We start from the raw sequence: 17,469 nt of genomic DNA, 5'->3' as shown, positions 1-17,469 counted from the left end.
GACATTATTCCTAAACAATGATTGAATTTTCCTGGGCCAAAGTATTAAAGGCAATCTTAAAAAATCAAATCTGTTTGTTAATGCTCATAGTAGGAATATCAGATAGATTTGATTGAGATATTCAAAATCGCAAGCAATCAAGAAAGAGTAGATGTGGAAACATTAATTTCTATTATTGGAAAGATTGAGAATCATGCAGAGGTCACAGATGTATGATCATTGGCCAAAAAAAGTAATGGTAACATGAGAGAAAACTAAGTCACATAGTGAGATATTACTGTCCAGAATGTACAGAGTGTGTGATGGAAGCAGGGTCAGTGAAAGAATTCAAGAAGGAGTTGGATATTTATATGAAAAGGAAGAATGTGCACATCTACGGGGAGAAGATGGGAGGACAATAGTAGGTAAAGTTATTCATATGGTGAACTGGCACCTGAGAAGTTGAGTATTTCTATACTGTAACAATTTTGTCATCTCCCCATTTCCAATTCCCAGCAGTTTTGTGACAAGTGCGCAATATACCTCAGCCTTTTATTGTCTTGTTGGTCTGGTAGCAAAGATAAGTGGGAAAACGGAGGACTGGGAAGCTTTTAAAGAACAACAGAGGATTACTAAGAAGGAAATACGTAGAGAAAAAATGAGGTACGAAGGTAAACTGACCAAAAATACAAAGGAGGACGGTAAAAGCTTTTTTACGTATGTGAAAGGCAAAAAAATGGTTTAGACTAAAATTGGACCTTTGAAGACAGAAACAGTGGAATATATTACGGGGAACAAAGAAATGGCAGAAGAATTGAATTGGTACTTCAGATCTGTGTTCACTGGGGAAGACACAAGCAATCTCCCTGACGTAACAGTGGCTGAAGGACCTGAACTTAAGGGAATTTATATTTGCCAGGAATTGGTGTTGGAGAGACTGTTAGGTCTGAAGGTTGATAAGTCCCCGGGGCCTAATGATCTACATCCCAGGGTACGGAAGGAGGTGGCTCGAGAAATCGTGGATGCATTGGTGATTATTTTCCAGAGTTCGATAGATTCGGGATCAGTTCCTGCGGATTGGAGGGTGCCTAATGTTGTACCACTTTTTAAGAAAGGTGCGAGAGAGAAAGTAGGAAATTATAGACCAGTTAGTCTGACCTCAGTGGTGGGAAAGATGCTGGAGTCAATTATAAAGGATGAAATTACGACACATCTGAATAGTAGTAACAGGATGGGTCAGAGTCAGCATGGATTTATGAAGGGGAAATCATGACTAAACTTCTGGAATTTTTTGAGGATATAACTCTGAAGAGGGACGAGGGAGATCCAGTAGATATAGTGTAACTGGACTTCCAGAAAGCTTTTGATAAAGTCGCACATAGGAAGTTAGTGAGCAAAATTAGGGCGCATGGTATTGGAGGCAAAGTACTAACTTGGATTGAAGGTAGGTTGGCTGACAGGAAACAAAGAGTTGTGATAAACGGCTCCATTTTGGAATGGCAGGCAGTGACCAGTGGGGTATCGCAGGGATCAGTCCTGGGATCACAGCTTTTTATAATATATATAAATGATGTAGAAGATGGTAATAACATTAGCAAATTTGCTGATGATACTAAGCTGGATGGCAGGGTGAAATGTGAGGAAGATGTTAGGAGATTACAGGGTGACCTGGATCGGTTAGGTGAGTGGTCAGATGCATGGCAGATGCTGTTTAATGTGGATAAATGTATGGTTATCCACTTTGGTGGCAAGAACAGGAAGGCAGATTATTACCTAAATGGAATCAATTTAGGTAAAGAGGCAGTACAGAGAGATCTGGGTGTTCTTGTACACCAGTCAATGAAGGTAAGCATGCAGGTACAGCAGGTAGTGAAGAAGGCTAATAGCATGCTGGCCTTCATAGCAAGAGGGATTGAGTATAGAACGAAAGAGGTTCTTCTGCAGCTGTACAGGGCCCTGGTGAGGCCACACCTGAAGTAATGCGTACAGTTCTGGTCTCCAAATTCGAGGAAAGACATTCTGGCTATTGAGGGAGTGTAGCGTAGGTTCACGAGGTCAATTCCTGGAATGCGGGACTACCTTACGCTGAAAGACTGGAGCGACTGGACTTGTATACCCTTGAGTTTAGAAGACCGAGAGGGGATCTGATTGAGACATATAAGATTATTAAAGGATTGGACACTCTGGAGGCAGGAAACATGTTTCTGCTGATGGGTGAGTGTAAAAATATGGAGTAGACCATTTAGGACAGAGATGAGGAGAAACCTCTTCACCCAGAGAGTGGTGGTTGTGTGGAATGCTCTGCCCCATAAAGAATATTCCTTTAGAGACAATAAGCTTCAGAAAAGAGCTGGATTTAATAGAGAACATTATTATAACGTTTAAAAAGCCACTGCAATATCAAGTTATAGAAAAAATATCCAGAGAATACTAATTCAAGAGTGGAATCCAGTCTCTGGATTCATTTAAGAAAGAGTTGGATAGAGCTCTCAAGGATAGTGGAATCAAGGATTATGGAGATAAGGCAGGAACAGGATACTGATTAAGGATGATCAGCCATGATCATATTGAATGGTGGTGCAGACTCGAAGGGCAGAATGACCTACTCCTGCACCTATTGTCTATTGACTTTGTGTCAATTTAGCATAAAGGAGTTATAACAATCTAAAGGATATTTAAAATATTGAAGTATTTTGTTATTATTTTGGTTATGCAGTCTATTTTTGAAACGTTGGCAATATTGCATCAACATGCCAGTAACAGTATTGTTAATGATAGCCCAAAGTTTGTTCAAAGACCTATTATCCTTTATTGGTTTATGTCATCATGAAGTTGGTATTGGAAATGGATAAAAATGAGATCTAGCCAATGCTGTTTAAAATACCAGTATCACTCTTGAATTAGTATTCTCTGGATATTTTTCTACAACTTGATATTGCAGTGGCTTTTTAAACGTTATAATAATGTTCTCTATTAAATCCAACTCTTTTCTGAAGCTTATTGTCTCTAAAGGGATATTCTTTATGCTTTTAAGACCTTTTGAAAGTTATCATCCATCAAATTACCATAATCTACCAGCTCATTATGTCCTTGGGGGGGGTCCAGCAATTTTGCTACACGGTTCGTACAGCCATGTTGACTTGTGATTATTGCTTTTATTCTTATTAAGCTTGCTACTGTTGTTTCCTTTCAAAAACCCACAAAGGATTTCCAACCACTTATGCCAATTGTGGAGGCTGAGGTTTCTGTTTCTAATTTGTCAAACAGATGGAATATTAGGTGTTTTCCATTTTTCCAGTTGTGCTCCTGTAAGCTGAAAAATAGATTTAACTAAACAGTATTACTTTTAACTCCCTGAAATATTTTTATGTGTACTTCATTTAGTTTGAGTTCCTGTGGAGGAATAGATGGACATTTTTTCACTTTCATTGTCCATTTTGATCATAATTGTAATTGTAATCCCTGAATTTAGTTGAATTTTTCCAGTTGAAAATACAACATAAGGAAATAATTTACAATTTGTTGTAATTTTTACAACCCATTTTACCTCGAGTATTGGCTCTTGGTTTTACCTTAATTTTACAATCTAGTTCCTAATTTTGATTATATTCCTCTCACAATTTAATTTTACAGTTTTCTTATTCTTGTAAACTTCAAATCATTTTGTTTAATTTTATAATCTCTTTTCTTTCCCATACTCTGAAATCTTACAAAATATTAAGTTTTCTTTTATGCTAAATTTAATTTGTCAGTGTCTGTTATATCTTTAGGAATGTTAAATGAATATAACCTTTACAATTCAAAACCGTAGTGCCCTTTCTTTGTCATCACAAGAGGAATTTCACCTCTAAACTGGCATTTGTGACATGCTGTTTCTGCTGCTAACTACTGTACATGCTATTTTGATTATGCCATTGGCGCATAGGCAGGTATTGTCTGCCAGAAGTATGAAGAATAGGCAGATTGTGACATCGATTAGCACAAATTGCTGATTTGACACCAGTGATGCCACTTTTGAACTCAATTTGGATACAGAACTGACTCAAAGGTGGAAGACAGAGGGTGGTGGTGGAGGGTTGTTTTTCAGACTGGAGGCCTGTGACCTCAGGGATCGGTGCTGGGTCCTCTACTTTTTGTCATTTACATAAATGATTTGGATGCGAGCATAAGAGGTACAGTTAGTAAGTTTGCAGATGACACCAAAATTGGAGGTGTAGTGGACAGCAAAGAGGGTTACCTCAGATTACAACAGGATCTGGGCCAGATGGGCCAATGGGCTGAGAAGTGGCAGATGGAGTTTAACTCATATAAATGCGAGGTGCTGTATTTGAAAAAGCAAATCTTAGCAGGTCTTATACACTTAATGGTAAGGTCCTAGGGAGTGTTGCTGAACAAAGAGATCTTGGAGTGGAGATTCATAGCTCCTTGAAATTGGAGTTGCAGGTAGATAGGATAGTGAAGAAGGCGTTTGGTATGCTTTCCTTTGTTGGTCAGAGTATTGAGTACAGGAAGTGGAAGGTCATGTTGTGGCTGTACAGGGCATTGGTTAGGCCGTTGTTGGAATATTGCGTGCAATTGTGGTCTCCTTCCTATCGGAAAGATGTTGTGAAACTTGAAAGGGTTCAGAAAAGATTTACAAGGATGTTGCCAGGGTTGGAGGATCTGAGCTACAGGGAGAGGCTGAACAGGCTGGGGCAGTTTTCCCTAGAGCGTCGGAGGCTGAGGGGCGACCTTATAGAGGTTTACAAAATTATGAGGGGCATGGATAGGATAAATAGACAAAGTCTTTTCCTTGGGGTCTGGGAGTCCAGAACTAGAGGGTATAGTGAGAGGGGAAAGATATAAAAGGGTCCTAAGGGGCAACTTTTTCATGCAGAGGGTGGTACGTGTATGGAATGAGCTGCCAGAGGACGTGGTGGAGGCTGGTACAATTGCAACATTTAAAAGGTATTTGGATGGGTATATGAATAGGAAGGGTTTGAGGGGATATGGATCGGGTGCTGGCAGGTGGGACTAGATTGAGTTGGGATATCTGGTTGGCATGGACGGGTTGGACCGAAGAGTCTGTTTCCATGCTGTACATCTCTGTGACTCTATGACTCTAATACACCAGCTGACACCATTACTTAAGCAAACACATCTAAGTGAGCATTCAGAAATATCCCAAAACCAGCACTTAATTAAAGGTTAGCTCTAAAGGATTTTATTTTTTGCTAGCTTTAGGTGCTTTTGCTGAAATGTTTGGTGCATCTTGCACCAGTTTAGATTGTTGAAGTTTACACGGAGTACTGTAGCAAATAGTGAAGTACTTTGTTTTGGCACAAAGATGTTAAAGAATGGGTGTGCAGCAGTTTGTATTTCACTTTAATTCCAGCAAAACATGGAGAATAAACAGATACACAGAAAATCATGCAGGCAGCAGGCATGAAGCTGTCAAACCCCAGTATGCTGCTTTAATCTCTGCATTTGAACCATCAGAACAAACCAAAGAGATGCTCGGGGTGACAAAAAGCTTTCCACTGAGCACATGGCTCAGAGATCCAGAGGAGAACCCTTGCCCTCTTAGGAAGCATGCAGATAACAATCTTCATGCATACCATATGAGGGCAGAGATTGTATTAGGTCAATCAGGATAATATCTGCCACTTAGAGCACTGGGGGTGGTTCCATAGTGAAGGTCAGATTGAATAATGATCCTTTTATTTACTTGCATGGCTATTGCCAAATCTTCCCTCTGATTGATATCGCCTAATTTGATGAAGGGCTTATGCCCGAAACGTCGAATTTCCTATTCCTTGGATGCTGCCTGACCTGCTGTGCTTTAACCAGCAACACATGTTCAACTGTGATCTCCAGCATCTGCAGACCTCATTTTTTACCCATCGCCTAATTTGAGGCTGGCATCTCCTCATGATGCCAGTGAGAATGGTGACTACTGATCGCAATGCATTCAGCAAAGGTCAAGGATCACCAGTGGACCTCAGGTCAAAAGTAAATGAAAACCTTGCATGTCAGGCATGTAGCAAAGGGTGCAGGGTATCATTTTAAGTTCAGAAGGGTTTGCTTGGTGGTTTTCAGAGGAAACAGGAATGCCTATTAAAGAAATTATCATGAAAACCTAAGATGTAATATGGATTTAATGCCTAATACTCTCTAATTTATGGTGGGTTCAGGAATAATGAGTGTTAATTGATTCATTTATAAGCCAGCAGCCAGGAATCCTTCATCAGCCTCTTTCATCCTTGGACTTAATTGGGTGGGTTGGGGGAGATGGGGTGGTGGAAGGTTTTGCCTCCACCAAAGATCATAGAGGACTACTCACAGGATTAAGTAGGCCTGTCTTCGCAAATCCTTCCATGAAAGGCATTTAGTCCAAACCGGTACATGTCAAAATTCATTATGATCTGCTGCATTCCAGACAACACTGTCATCATGGGAGTATAGAGCTTTACAATTGTAGTTGTCAATAAGGAGGAGGAAGAGGAGACAAGATGGAAGAAACCAACGCAGACCATATCTGCCAAAGCTTCTGTGATTGATACTATGAATATTGTACAGGTTTTGTTGCATTTGGGCATGGAATGCTTCATTATTTGGGTAGTTGTGAATGGGACTGAATACTATGTAGTCATTAGCAAACACTCTCACTGTGAATGCTTGCAAGGACATCAAGAAGACGCCCTTGCTCTTCTGTGACTCATGCCATAGTTCTTTTGCAGACAACTGAGAAGAAAACAAGACACAATTTAACATTTAGGCAAATTATATTCTAAATGTAAATTTATAATAGAAGGAAATGAGATAGGAAGTATGTATCAACACAAGGTACTCTGTGTTATAGACTGGTATTTTTTTTTCTCTTTAGACTTCAATACATCATATTACAACACTGTTACAACAGTTGCATCACTAATGTCTACTTGACAATATGGGAAATTTCTCAGGTATGTCCTGTAGATAAGAACGAGGACAAATCCACCCTGGCCAATTACCACCTTATCAGTCGAATTTCAATCATCAGTAAAGTGATGGAAGGTGTCATCAACAGTGCTATTATGCAACACCTGTTCAGGAACAACCTGCTCAATGACACCCAGTTTGGGTTCTGCCAGGGCCCCTTAGCTCCTGACCTCATTATAGCCTTGGTTCAAATATGGACAAAGAGCTGAGTTCCAGAGGTGAAGTGAGAGTGACAGCCCTTGACATCTACACTGCATTCGACTGAGTATAGCATCAAGGAGTTCTGGCAAAACTGGAATCAATGCGTATCAAGGGTGAACTCTCCAGTGGTTGGAGTCATACCTGACACATAGGAAGATGGTCAGGCTTATTGGAAGTCTAGGACATCTCTGCAAAAATTCCTCAGGGTGGTTTCCTAAGTCCAAACATCTTCAGCTGCGTCATCAATGACCTTGCCTCTATCCTGAGGTCGGAAGTGGGAACGTTCACCGATGTTTGCACATTGTTCAGCACCATTTGCGACTCCTCAGATACTGAAGCTGTCAATGTTCAAATGCAACAGGATCTGGACTATATTCTGGCTTGGGCTGTCATTCACACCACACGTATACCAGACTATGATCATCAACAATAAAATACAATCTAATCACCACTCCTTGACATTCACTGGGTGTTACTATCATTAAATCCCCCATTATCAGTATCCTGGAGATTACCATTGGCCAGAAACTCAACTGAACTCACCACAAAAACACAGTGAGTGTAAGACCAGGACAGAGGCTAGGAATACTGTAGCAAGTAACTCACCTCCTGACTCCCCAAAGCATGTCCACTATCTACAAAGCACAAGTCAGGAGTTGATAGAATACTCCCCACTTGCCATGATGAGTGCAGCTCCAACAACATTCCAGAAGCTTGACACCATCCAGGGCAAAGTAGTGCACTTGATTAGCACTACATCACAAGCATCACACCCTCCACCTCTAACCTTCAGTAACAGCAGTGTGTACTATCTGCGTGATGCACTGTAGAAATTCACCAAAGATCTTCAGACAGCACCTTCAAAACCCATGGCCAGTTCTATTTGGGAGAACAAGGGAGCAGACGTTTGGGAACACCACCACCGTCAAGTTTCCATCTAAGCCCCTCCCCATCCTTATGTGGAAATGTGTTGCCAATCCTTCACTGTTACTGGGTCAAAATCCAGGAATTCACTTCCTCATGGCATTGTTGGTCAGCCCACAGGTGGACTGCAGCAGTTCAAGAAGGTAGCTCACTACCACCTTCTCAAGGCAATTAGGGACAGGCCAGAAACACTGGCCAGCCGTTGATGCTCATATCCCACAAATGAATAAATTTTTAAAATTAACAGTAGTTGTTTATAATAATCCTCATACAACAGAGAAAATATATTCTTGTAACAAATATATTGCTCGGCTGCTGTTATCAATCTATTATGTAAACAAGTTATCATGAAAACCTAAGATGCAATATGGATTTAATTCCTAAGGAAGGGAAACCAAACAGGTCACAAGAGTTAATATCAAAGGTACATTTTGCAAACTGGGAAATTTGATACTCTGTAGTTAAGTATAAAGGACATAAATTATTATTATCATGCTAATACCTTTGATTTTAAATGCAAATAAAGTTTGGCACTTTCAAGGATGTTTTCTTCAGTACTGCTTCATTGCCCATGAAGGACGACAGTGATATCAGATTCGAGAAATACAGTAAAACAAAACATATGCTCATGAAATACAAAATACCTACACATTTTCACAACACAAATAAACATTTCTGGCTTTTAGGTGTAACTGAACATACTTAAAAAGTTAAATTTTATTAGTTTGACATAATTACAGCTACTGGCATTACAGCATCTCACTTCAGTTCTTACCAGTGAAAGGACCTGTTCATGTAGGGTGGCATGTTGGCTCAGCGGTTACTACTGCTGCCTCCCGGTACCAGGGACCCAGGTTTGAGTCCAGCTGTGGGCGACTGTCCGTGTGGAGTTTGCACATTCTCTCAGTGGCTACTTGGATTTCCTCTGAGTGCACCGGTTTCCTCCCACAATCCAAAGATGTGCAGGTTAGGTGGATTGGCAATGCTAAATTGCCCATAGTATTCCGGCATGTGTAGATTGGGTGTGTTAGTCAGGGGTAAATATAGAGTAGTTGGATAGAGGAAGGAGTCTGGGTGGATTACTCTGCGGCGTGTCAGTGTGGACTTGTTGGGCAAAATGACTTGATTCCACACTGTAGGGATTCTGTGATTATTACGTGAGCTGTTCTCTTGCTAATCAGAATATTGTAGAGATGAGATACCATAAACAGAGTTTTAATCACTAAAGTTTTGAATATGTTTTACAGCTTCGAAAGTAAACTCAACTCATAACAAACTGTTAAATTGAGTTGATTTCAAAGCCAAGTCTATCACTATTACAAGGTTATGATTTGTGACAATGCTGACAATTCAATGTAGCATGCAAACAAAAATTGATGAGTAAACATTTATACAATAATAGACTCAAATATTCACTCCCCCCACCACTCAGTAGCAGCAGTGTATATCATCTACAAGATGCACTGCAGAAGTTCATTAAGACTCCTTTAACAGAACCTTCCAAACCATTACCATCCAGAAGGTCAAGGGCAACAGATACATGGAAAAACTATCACCTTGCAAGATCCCCCCCAAATCACTCATCATCCTTACTTGGAAATATATTGCCATTTCTTCAGTGTCACTGGGTACAAATCCTGGAATTCCCTCCCTAATGATAGTATCGGTCTACCTACAGCACATGAACTGCAGCAGTTTAAGAAGGCAGCTTACCATCACTTTCTTAAGGGCCACTAGGGAAGGACAATAGATGCTGGTCCAACCACATTCCATAAATGACTTTTTTTAGGGAAGGTCCAATTGTTTTAAGTTGCAAGTTTATTTTTGTTGAAGAAATAAACAGCTGAACAAGTTTACAACAAAGGCTTTTATAATGTCACCAAACCTAACCACACAGCTTTTGAAAGAAAATTCAAGACAAGTGTCCCTGATATGTAGATTGAAATGTCATCCAGTTTCCATCTGTATCAATCAATATTTAACTTAGATCTGTATTAGAAATGTAATCTATTAATCAATCCTTAAATTCTGTTGTGCAATATCCTGCTATTTTGTCTAATGACTTACTGATGTTCTGTATAGATGATAGATAGATGTGAACATATGCTACCGATTTTAATTTACATTGAAGTATCATAAAATCTATTGGCTCAAATGTGCATAACTGTTGCACATCATTGGATGGCTAATGTTGCCTTCTGTTTCTGAAAGCAAAATGAAAGGTTTGTGTACAAGAATTTGCGATGGTAATTAGAACAAATTATAAACACATCTTTTTGAGCAGATGCAGCTAACATTAATGTCAAGGTTGCCGTCATATTTCAGAAAACTGGATGCTTCAAAGTCAAAGGAAGATGACTTGTAACATGCTAAGCATCAGCAACAACCAGCTGTTTGGTGCTATAAACCTGATACAAATCCTCACAGAAATCCCTTCCAATAAACATAGATTGGATTGACAACATTTGCTCCATGTAGGTTATTACGCTTCAGTGTACTGGCCCCAGCATCATTGTTAACATGAAATCCCATTGCTGTAACCAATGGTTTTTCAATTAATTTTAGTCGTGCTAAACATAGTGTCTGGGAAGTGTTGTAGGAAATAACGTATAACAGCTGGAATGCAACTACTACCACCTTGCGGTTACTTCTTACTGCTCACTCCCTTTGAACTTACTTGGATGATCACACATCTTTGCTTTACTCTTTAGCATGGAATAAAATCCAAGCAGTTTCTTATGCTTCCAGCACTAAACAGTCAAAGATGATAGGATGGTGCTATGCAGCAACATATCTGGATGCATGCTAGAGTAGTATGACAATTGTTCTTCCCAAGAAATGACAGAGAGTCACGAACACAGCCCAGCCCATCACCCAAACCAGCCTTCCATCCATTGACTCCATTTATATTTGTCGCTGCCTCAGGAAAGATACCAGCATAATCAAAGACCCCTCCCACTGCAGTTATACTCTCTTTCACCCCCTTCCATTGGGCATAAGATATCGAAGTTTAAATACATATACAAACAGATTCAAGAACAGTTTCTTCCCTGCTGTTATCAGGGAAGGATATTTCAAATGTTAATGCTGACCTCCCTCGCTGTATCTTCTCTGTGGCTGCAACACTGTATTTTGAAGTCTGTTCTGTTACCCTGAAGGACTTTGTATGATATGATCTGCCTGTAGAGTATGCGAAACAACACTTTTCACCACATCTTGGTATGTTTCAACAGTAAATCAAACTCAAATAAATCAAGCTCAAACTCAAACGTGCCACATGCATGCACAGCAAGCACACAGCACATGTTTCAACCAAATGACCAGGTCTGAAATTCTAAGTGGACTAATTCTTAGTTCAGTACAGGACTGGTGTACTATTTTGTGCAGTAATCATGCCTCCACTGACTATGTAATGTCACCCATCTGGCTCCAATTTGCATTTCATTGGCAGGTCACTTAAGGTCACGAATTAATTATAAAATTAAAATCTTTCAGATTAACAGATTAGAAATTATGGCTAAAGCAATCATGAGCGTCATACATTAGGCATGCATGCATTTATTGATTTGAGAATTAGAATATGGATACGTTTGAACATTACAAGGTTAGAAAAGATTTACATTGCTCTCGACAATGTAGTGTAGGTTAAGATATTTTGCAGAATCAGGTGAGATAATCAGCAAGGCCCTTCTCGAAACGAGATCACCTTGCCATGTTTTGTAGTGTTAATCAATCTCTTTGGAGATGTTATAACCCGCATCCAGGGCTGACGAGACTTGAACCCAGAACTTCTGTCTCAGAGGTAATGACACTGCCAGTAGCCAAATGAGTACAAAAGAGTGCCATTTTACTTTAGCATATCACCAGATGCACTATGTAGTTATTTTTAATCAACCTAATAACCTGGTCATGTTATGACTTCTGGGGTAGGTGGAACTTGAACTTGGACAGATGAGTAGATGCTGGAGATGTTTGCAAGGACATGTAGTGTTTTTTTTCTCTCTCTCTCAGTCAACAGGAGATAGAACGTTGAAGAAGCAATACTCTCTGTATTTCTTTCAGTGAAACCGTTAGGAGCATACCTGAATTCAGTTGCAAAGGTTAGAATTCCCAACTATTTCTCAACAGAATCTGAAATCTTCTCTGAAGATTTTCCATTATTCTGTGATGGTCAGCAATCAATCCCAACCACAGTTAATCCAAAGGAACTTTGAGCATTCAACCCATTTTTTTGTCATCTGGATTTAGCCTTTGACCTAAACGGGTGTTGTGGTTTTTCTTCCCCTTTTCTGCCTATTTTTTTTTCCCTACCCATAACAGCTCTGCATGGTTGAGTATGTCTTTGTCTTGTCAGTGTATCAATGTGTGTGAGAGTTAGTATTAGTGGGATGTAGTTTAATTCAATAATGGCTTAGTTGATAACTATTTTGGTATTTTGAAGATTAACTGTTGCCAGTTGTTGGGAACAACACACCTGGTTTACTCGTGTCCTTTAAGGAAGGAAACTGCTGTCCTTTCCTAGACGTGACACCAGACCCTCAGCAATGTGGTTGACTCTCAATTGCTCTCTGGGCAATGAATACTGAACTAGCCAGCAACTCTCATATCCTGTGAATGCATAAAAAGAAAAAAAATATTATTAAGCATGTTATTTTTGAGTTCATTGAAAATCTTGACAAAATTATTTTTGTTGTAATAATAAAAAGGTAAACAAATTGAACATTTTTGCTGATTGAATAAGTCAATTGTACTTTTGTTAAGATTCATGGAGGAGAGGTGCCTGCTTTCCAGCACACTCTTTCTGCCAGACATAAGATCCATTGTGCACACTAATTGCCTCCTTGTTATGTCAGCTAAACAAGAAGGCGGCATGGTAGTCCAGTGGTTAGCATTGTTGCCTCACAATGCCAGGGACCCAGGTTCAATTTCCGCCTCAGGCAACTGTCTGTGTGGAGTTTGCACATTCTCCCAGTGTCTGCGTGGGTTTCCTCCGGGTGCTCCGGTTTCCTCCCACAGTCCAAAAATGTGCAGGTTAGGTGAATTGGCCATGCTAAATTGCCTATAGTGTTGGGTGCATTAGTCAGAGGGAAATGGGTCTGGGTGGGTTACTGTTCGGAGGCCGAAGGGCCTGTTTCCACACTGTAGGGAATCTAATCTAATCTAATCAAATGCAGTGTGAACAAGGCAATTAATGTAGGACCATTTCACAGGGCAAATTCCATAGCAGGTACTGGAAGACAATGCATTACAATTGAGAGATTTGTACACTGAACTGCAAGGATGCAAGCACTGACGTAGAAGGGAACCAAGATAGGACAAACATAGTATCTTATTGATAGAATTCTACTCTCAATGTGAAATTAAATTGTTGGTTGTGAAATGTATAATTGGATAAGATCACATATCTCAGTGCTTCTTATGTCAATGCATTCCTTGGGCTAGATCCATGCTAGACTGTGTGAAGGTATAAGATGATACTTTATTATAATAAATATGAAGTTCAGGAATGCATCCAGTGAAATTTCATTATCTTTCTGACATTCCCCACTGAGTCTCTGCTCATGGATTTCACATGGGAACACCATGGCTGGGGTCTTTGTGGTGCAACTCTGAAGAGAACCTACAAACAAGATCATGCCCATTGAGATGAGCAACCTCAGTAGCTGCCTCATCACCTTCACAGGGCAATGCAGTAGGCAAGGATCCACTGAGGAGGTGGAGGCCAATTACAAGATGCTGCAACTACAAGCTTCGCTACCATTTTCTTCCACTCTCTGTGAGATAATTTGGGCATTGATTAAGGATGTTTTGGGCCATCATATCTGAACAGGAGCATTTGCTGGAGCAGACTTGCACTCAGAAGTACTGGGTGAGGGGGGTGGGTGGCACTCGCTTCCCAGTAGCTTGGAAGGTCATAGCTACCCAGAATCATTATGCCAGTGGCTCATTTCAAGGACCAACTGGACATCTGTGTGCATCTCGAAATCCTCAATTCATGAATTGCATCAAAGAAGTTACTGATGGCATTTTTGCTCGATCGCAACCCTTTATATCAGATTTCAGGGATTGGAGCCAAGTTGTTGGTATGTGGTCCAGTGGTTAGCTTGCTGCCTCACAGGGACCTCACTGGGTTCAATTCCAGCCTTGGTGACTGTCTCTGCATTCTCTGCGTGGGTTTCCACCACATGTTCCAATTTCCTCCCACCATCAAAAGATGTGCAGGCTAAGTGGATTAGCTGTGGTAAATGCAGGGTTACAGGGATGGGTGGGGGGGTGGAGTGCAGGGTCTAGGTGGCATGCTCTTTGGATGGTTGATGTAGCCTCACTGGGCCAAATGATTTTGTATCTTTGGAGCTGCCATAACTCTTATATTTTAGGGATCTCAGATAACAATCTTCTTTTAAAGTCTTCAGGCCAGAGAGTGATGGATACTGGAAAACAAGGGGTGCCAACTCCAAACATATCTGATGACAACTTCACAAAATCCTCAAACCAATGCAGAATGATTATATAACACTGCAATTGTTTCAACCTGAGCCATAAAACAGGGAATAGCCCTCCTTAATATGAGGTATCAATGCCTCGACACCTCTGACATCTCTCTGAAAGGATGTGCCACTTGTGGCATGTTGCAGACTTCACAACGGGAGCTGACAATGGAGGATATCCTGGATTCAGATAAATAGGACAACAACATCAATCTTTTGAGGTTTACTGAGGTTTGAGATTTTGACCAAGAGGACTATGTGGAGTGTGAGTACAATGCCTGATATATCCTGAGAGGCATAGAGAAAACCTAATTGTAACCCACTTCCAGGATGAATGAGCTGAGTTTGAACTTTAAGTCTGTAGCCATCAGCCCCTACTGAGGACATGTGGATTTTCTTACTTGTGCAGTCCATTACCTTTTGTATTTCACAATAAACAGCCCATTATCTCGGTCATTGTATGCTTGATGTCTTGGAGTGATCCCACTTTTAAGTATGTGCACATAACATTTCCTTTTGGACCATTATAGAATTCAATCAATGGGGCAGTGCCCTACCATTGAGAAATATTCCTATGGAATCTCATTTTAACTCTTCCATTAGCAATAACCTACCAGTGTTTCAGAGTGCACTTAATCTGCAATGTTACCCTAAACTGCTTGAATACCCATTATGAGGTAGTGTGGGCATGTGAGCTGCCTTTATTCATCCTCGATTCTGAATTAGTGGTGCTGGAAGAGCACAGCAGTTCAGGCAGCATCCAGAGTGCAGCAAAATCAACGTTTCGATTCGCTGCACTTTGGATGCTGCCTGAACTGCTGTGCTCTTCCAGCACCACTAATCCAGAATCTGGTTTCCAGCATCTGCAGTCATTGTTTTTACCTCCTTTATTCATCCTCGAGCCTTGAATGGCTGTGTGTTCCCTTGAAACTGGAATTGTATGTCACATCAATAGGCAATGTTTTAAATGATCAACATTAATGGAATACTATGTTTCTTAAAATGCTGGCAAAAATGGAAGTAAGCAACAAGCTGTGATGGATTAATCAGGACACTCAAATAGATGTGTTCTTGTTTTTCTTTTACTTTTTATAGTGTGGGGGAACGTGAAACACTATTTTGTCCAGGAAAGATAAACTATTATATTGAATTCCATGACAATCCTAATTTTCACAGGAATGGATTACAGTTTAAATAGATTTCACATTCATGCTTTTTAAATATGCTCTGTAATATATATCATATTCAGTAGTAAAATCACTCAGGGATAATCTCTAAATTCATTACTTGTAATCCCAGAGACAGATTTACTTAGTACGTTTTTGAAGAATTTAGAGGTTTGAGTACAAAGTTGTCAACATTTAAAAGAGCATGAGAAAGTGAACAGGTTGACTTGCTTATAGTGATGACATAGTGGTAATGTTACTGGACAGGTAATTAAATTGCATTCAGTAAAAATGTGGAATTAAAAAGAGATAGTCTAATGGCAATCAAGTAATTATTGTTGATTGTTGTTTCCCTTTGTGATAGCAAGACTGCCATCCTTATCTGGTCTGGCCTACAAGTGACTGAAGATCCACAGCAATGTGGTTGCTTCTTAGCTGCCCTCGTGATGGGAAATAAATGCTGGCCTGTATAGTTTAAAATATCACTTTTACAGACAAATCAATGCAGTTTAAGCCTTTCTTTCTTTGTTGCAGTTATGAGCGGATATCAGTTGAATAATTACTCAGGAATTAGATTAAGTTTTTAATGGTCTAACCTTATTGTTTATCAGTTTCCTGAGTAATCATTGCAGAACCTCTGTATTCTCCAATTTAAATGGATACCTTCACAGGGTTCCAGATACAGGAAAATCTTCAATTTCTTAGACAATTCCTTTGGAGTCTTTTGTGCTGGGAATTCCAGTGTTCCAGCATGTCATTGTTATCTCTGCTGCAGATACTACTACCTGACCATTAGGAAATCTGGGCCATACCATTTTCAAGTTTATTATACTTTGGTTTCAATTGAGTATATCCCAAACTTTATTTCAATCTTGTTAGAATGACTGAAGACAGTTTATTTACTGCTTCTGGTCTATGAGAATTATTTAATGGGATTGGCTGCTTGTTTTTGTTGCTGGATACCTAGAAATCCCCTTAACTTATTACCAAGTTCAGATTAATAAAGGAAAAGGTGATATTTTCCCAACAGATATCACTAGATCTTTGTAAATTATGTTATTTTTGCTTGAATGCAATTGCTTTGCTGCTGACTGCAAAATCTGGTCTGGTAATGTATTCTAATGTTGGATAATGAACATTTGTTATATCAAATTGTGATTGTTGAATGTACTAATCAGCTATCCAGCAGCAGGAAAAGGAAATCCTAAAACTTAAGACAGCTTTCTGTGTGTTTTTCTGGATCAAAGAATTACCTACTTTATATTCAACTCTTTATCTGCTAATTGGAAATAAATTTCAATCTTCATTTTTTATTTTGTATAGCAGAATATCAATGTATTGAGTGACAGAATTTGCAAACAATTTTTGCATAATTTGTAATATCAATTATGCCAGCCTTCTTGTTCATTATAGCTTAATTAACTGTGCTTTGCTTTGGCTGATGCCTTTCTCTCTGTTTTACAGACCAGCATTTTCCTCTGTGCTATAGCACATGGATTTCAGGACTGGGGCTGAAGAGGTAGGTACAGTTGTGGCTTTCCCTTGCATGTTGAAGTAAGGCACATCAGGGTATCTGCTTTGCATGCTTTTTGAGAATAGATATTTACATGCAAAATTTATCTGACAATATATATTTCAAATGCTGCTTCTAGTAAATACTAGAGAATTCCACAATGCTGCAAAATGGTTCAATGGCTCAGGCTTTTAGAAATTTAATAAAAGTGTCCTTATTACCACTAAAGGTACAGAAC

At 39.7% G+C, this 17,469-nt stretch overlaps 1 protein-coding gene across 1 annotated transcript in view; it reads left to right on the top strand.

The window, feature by feature from the left end:
- sntg1 (syntrophin, gamma 1) overlaps positions 1-17,469 on the top strand; it is a 555,024-nt gene that overhangs the window by 302,178 nt on the left and 235,377 nt on the right. Inside the window, exon 2 of the mRNA XM_060824345.1 lies at positions 17,183-17,237. Coding sequence (XP_060680328.1) covers positions 17,211-17,237 — 27 coding nt within the window. The 5' untranslated portion in view covers positions 17,183-17,210. The remainder of the gene's footprint in view (positions 1-17,182; positions 17,238-17,469) is intronic.

This window comes from Hemiscyllium ocellatum, chromosome 4 (assembly GCF_020745735.1).
Source record: "Hemiscyllium ocellatum isolate sHemOce1 chromosome 4, sHemOce1.pat.X.cur, whole genome shotgun sequence".
Taxonomy (NCBI): domain Eukaryota; kingdom Metazoa; phylum Chordata; class Chondrichthyes; order Orectolobiformes; family Hemiscylliidae; genus Hemiscyllium; species Hemiscyllium ocellatum.
This window is presented reverse-complemented; position numbering and strand designations above follow the sequence as displayed.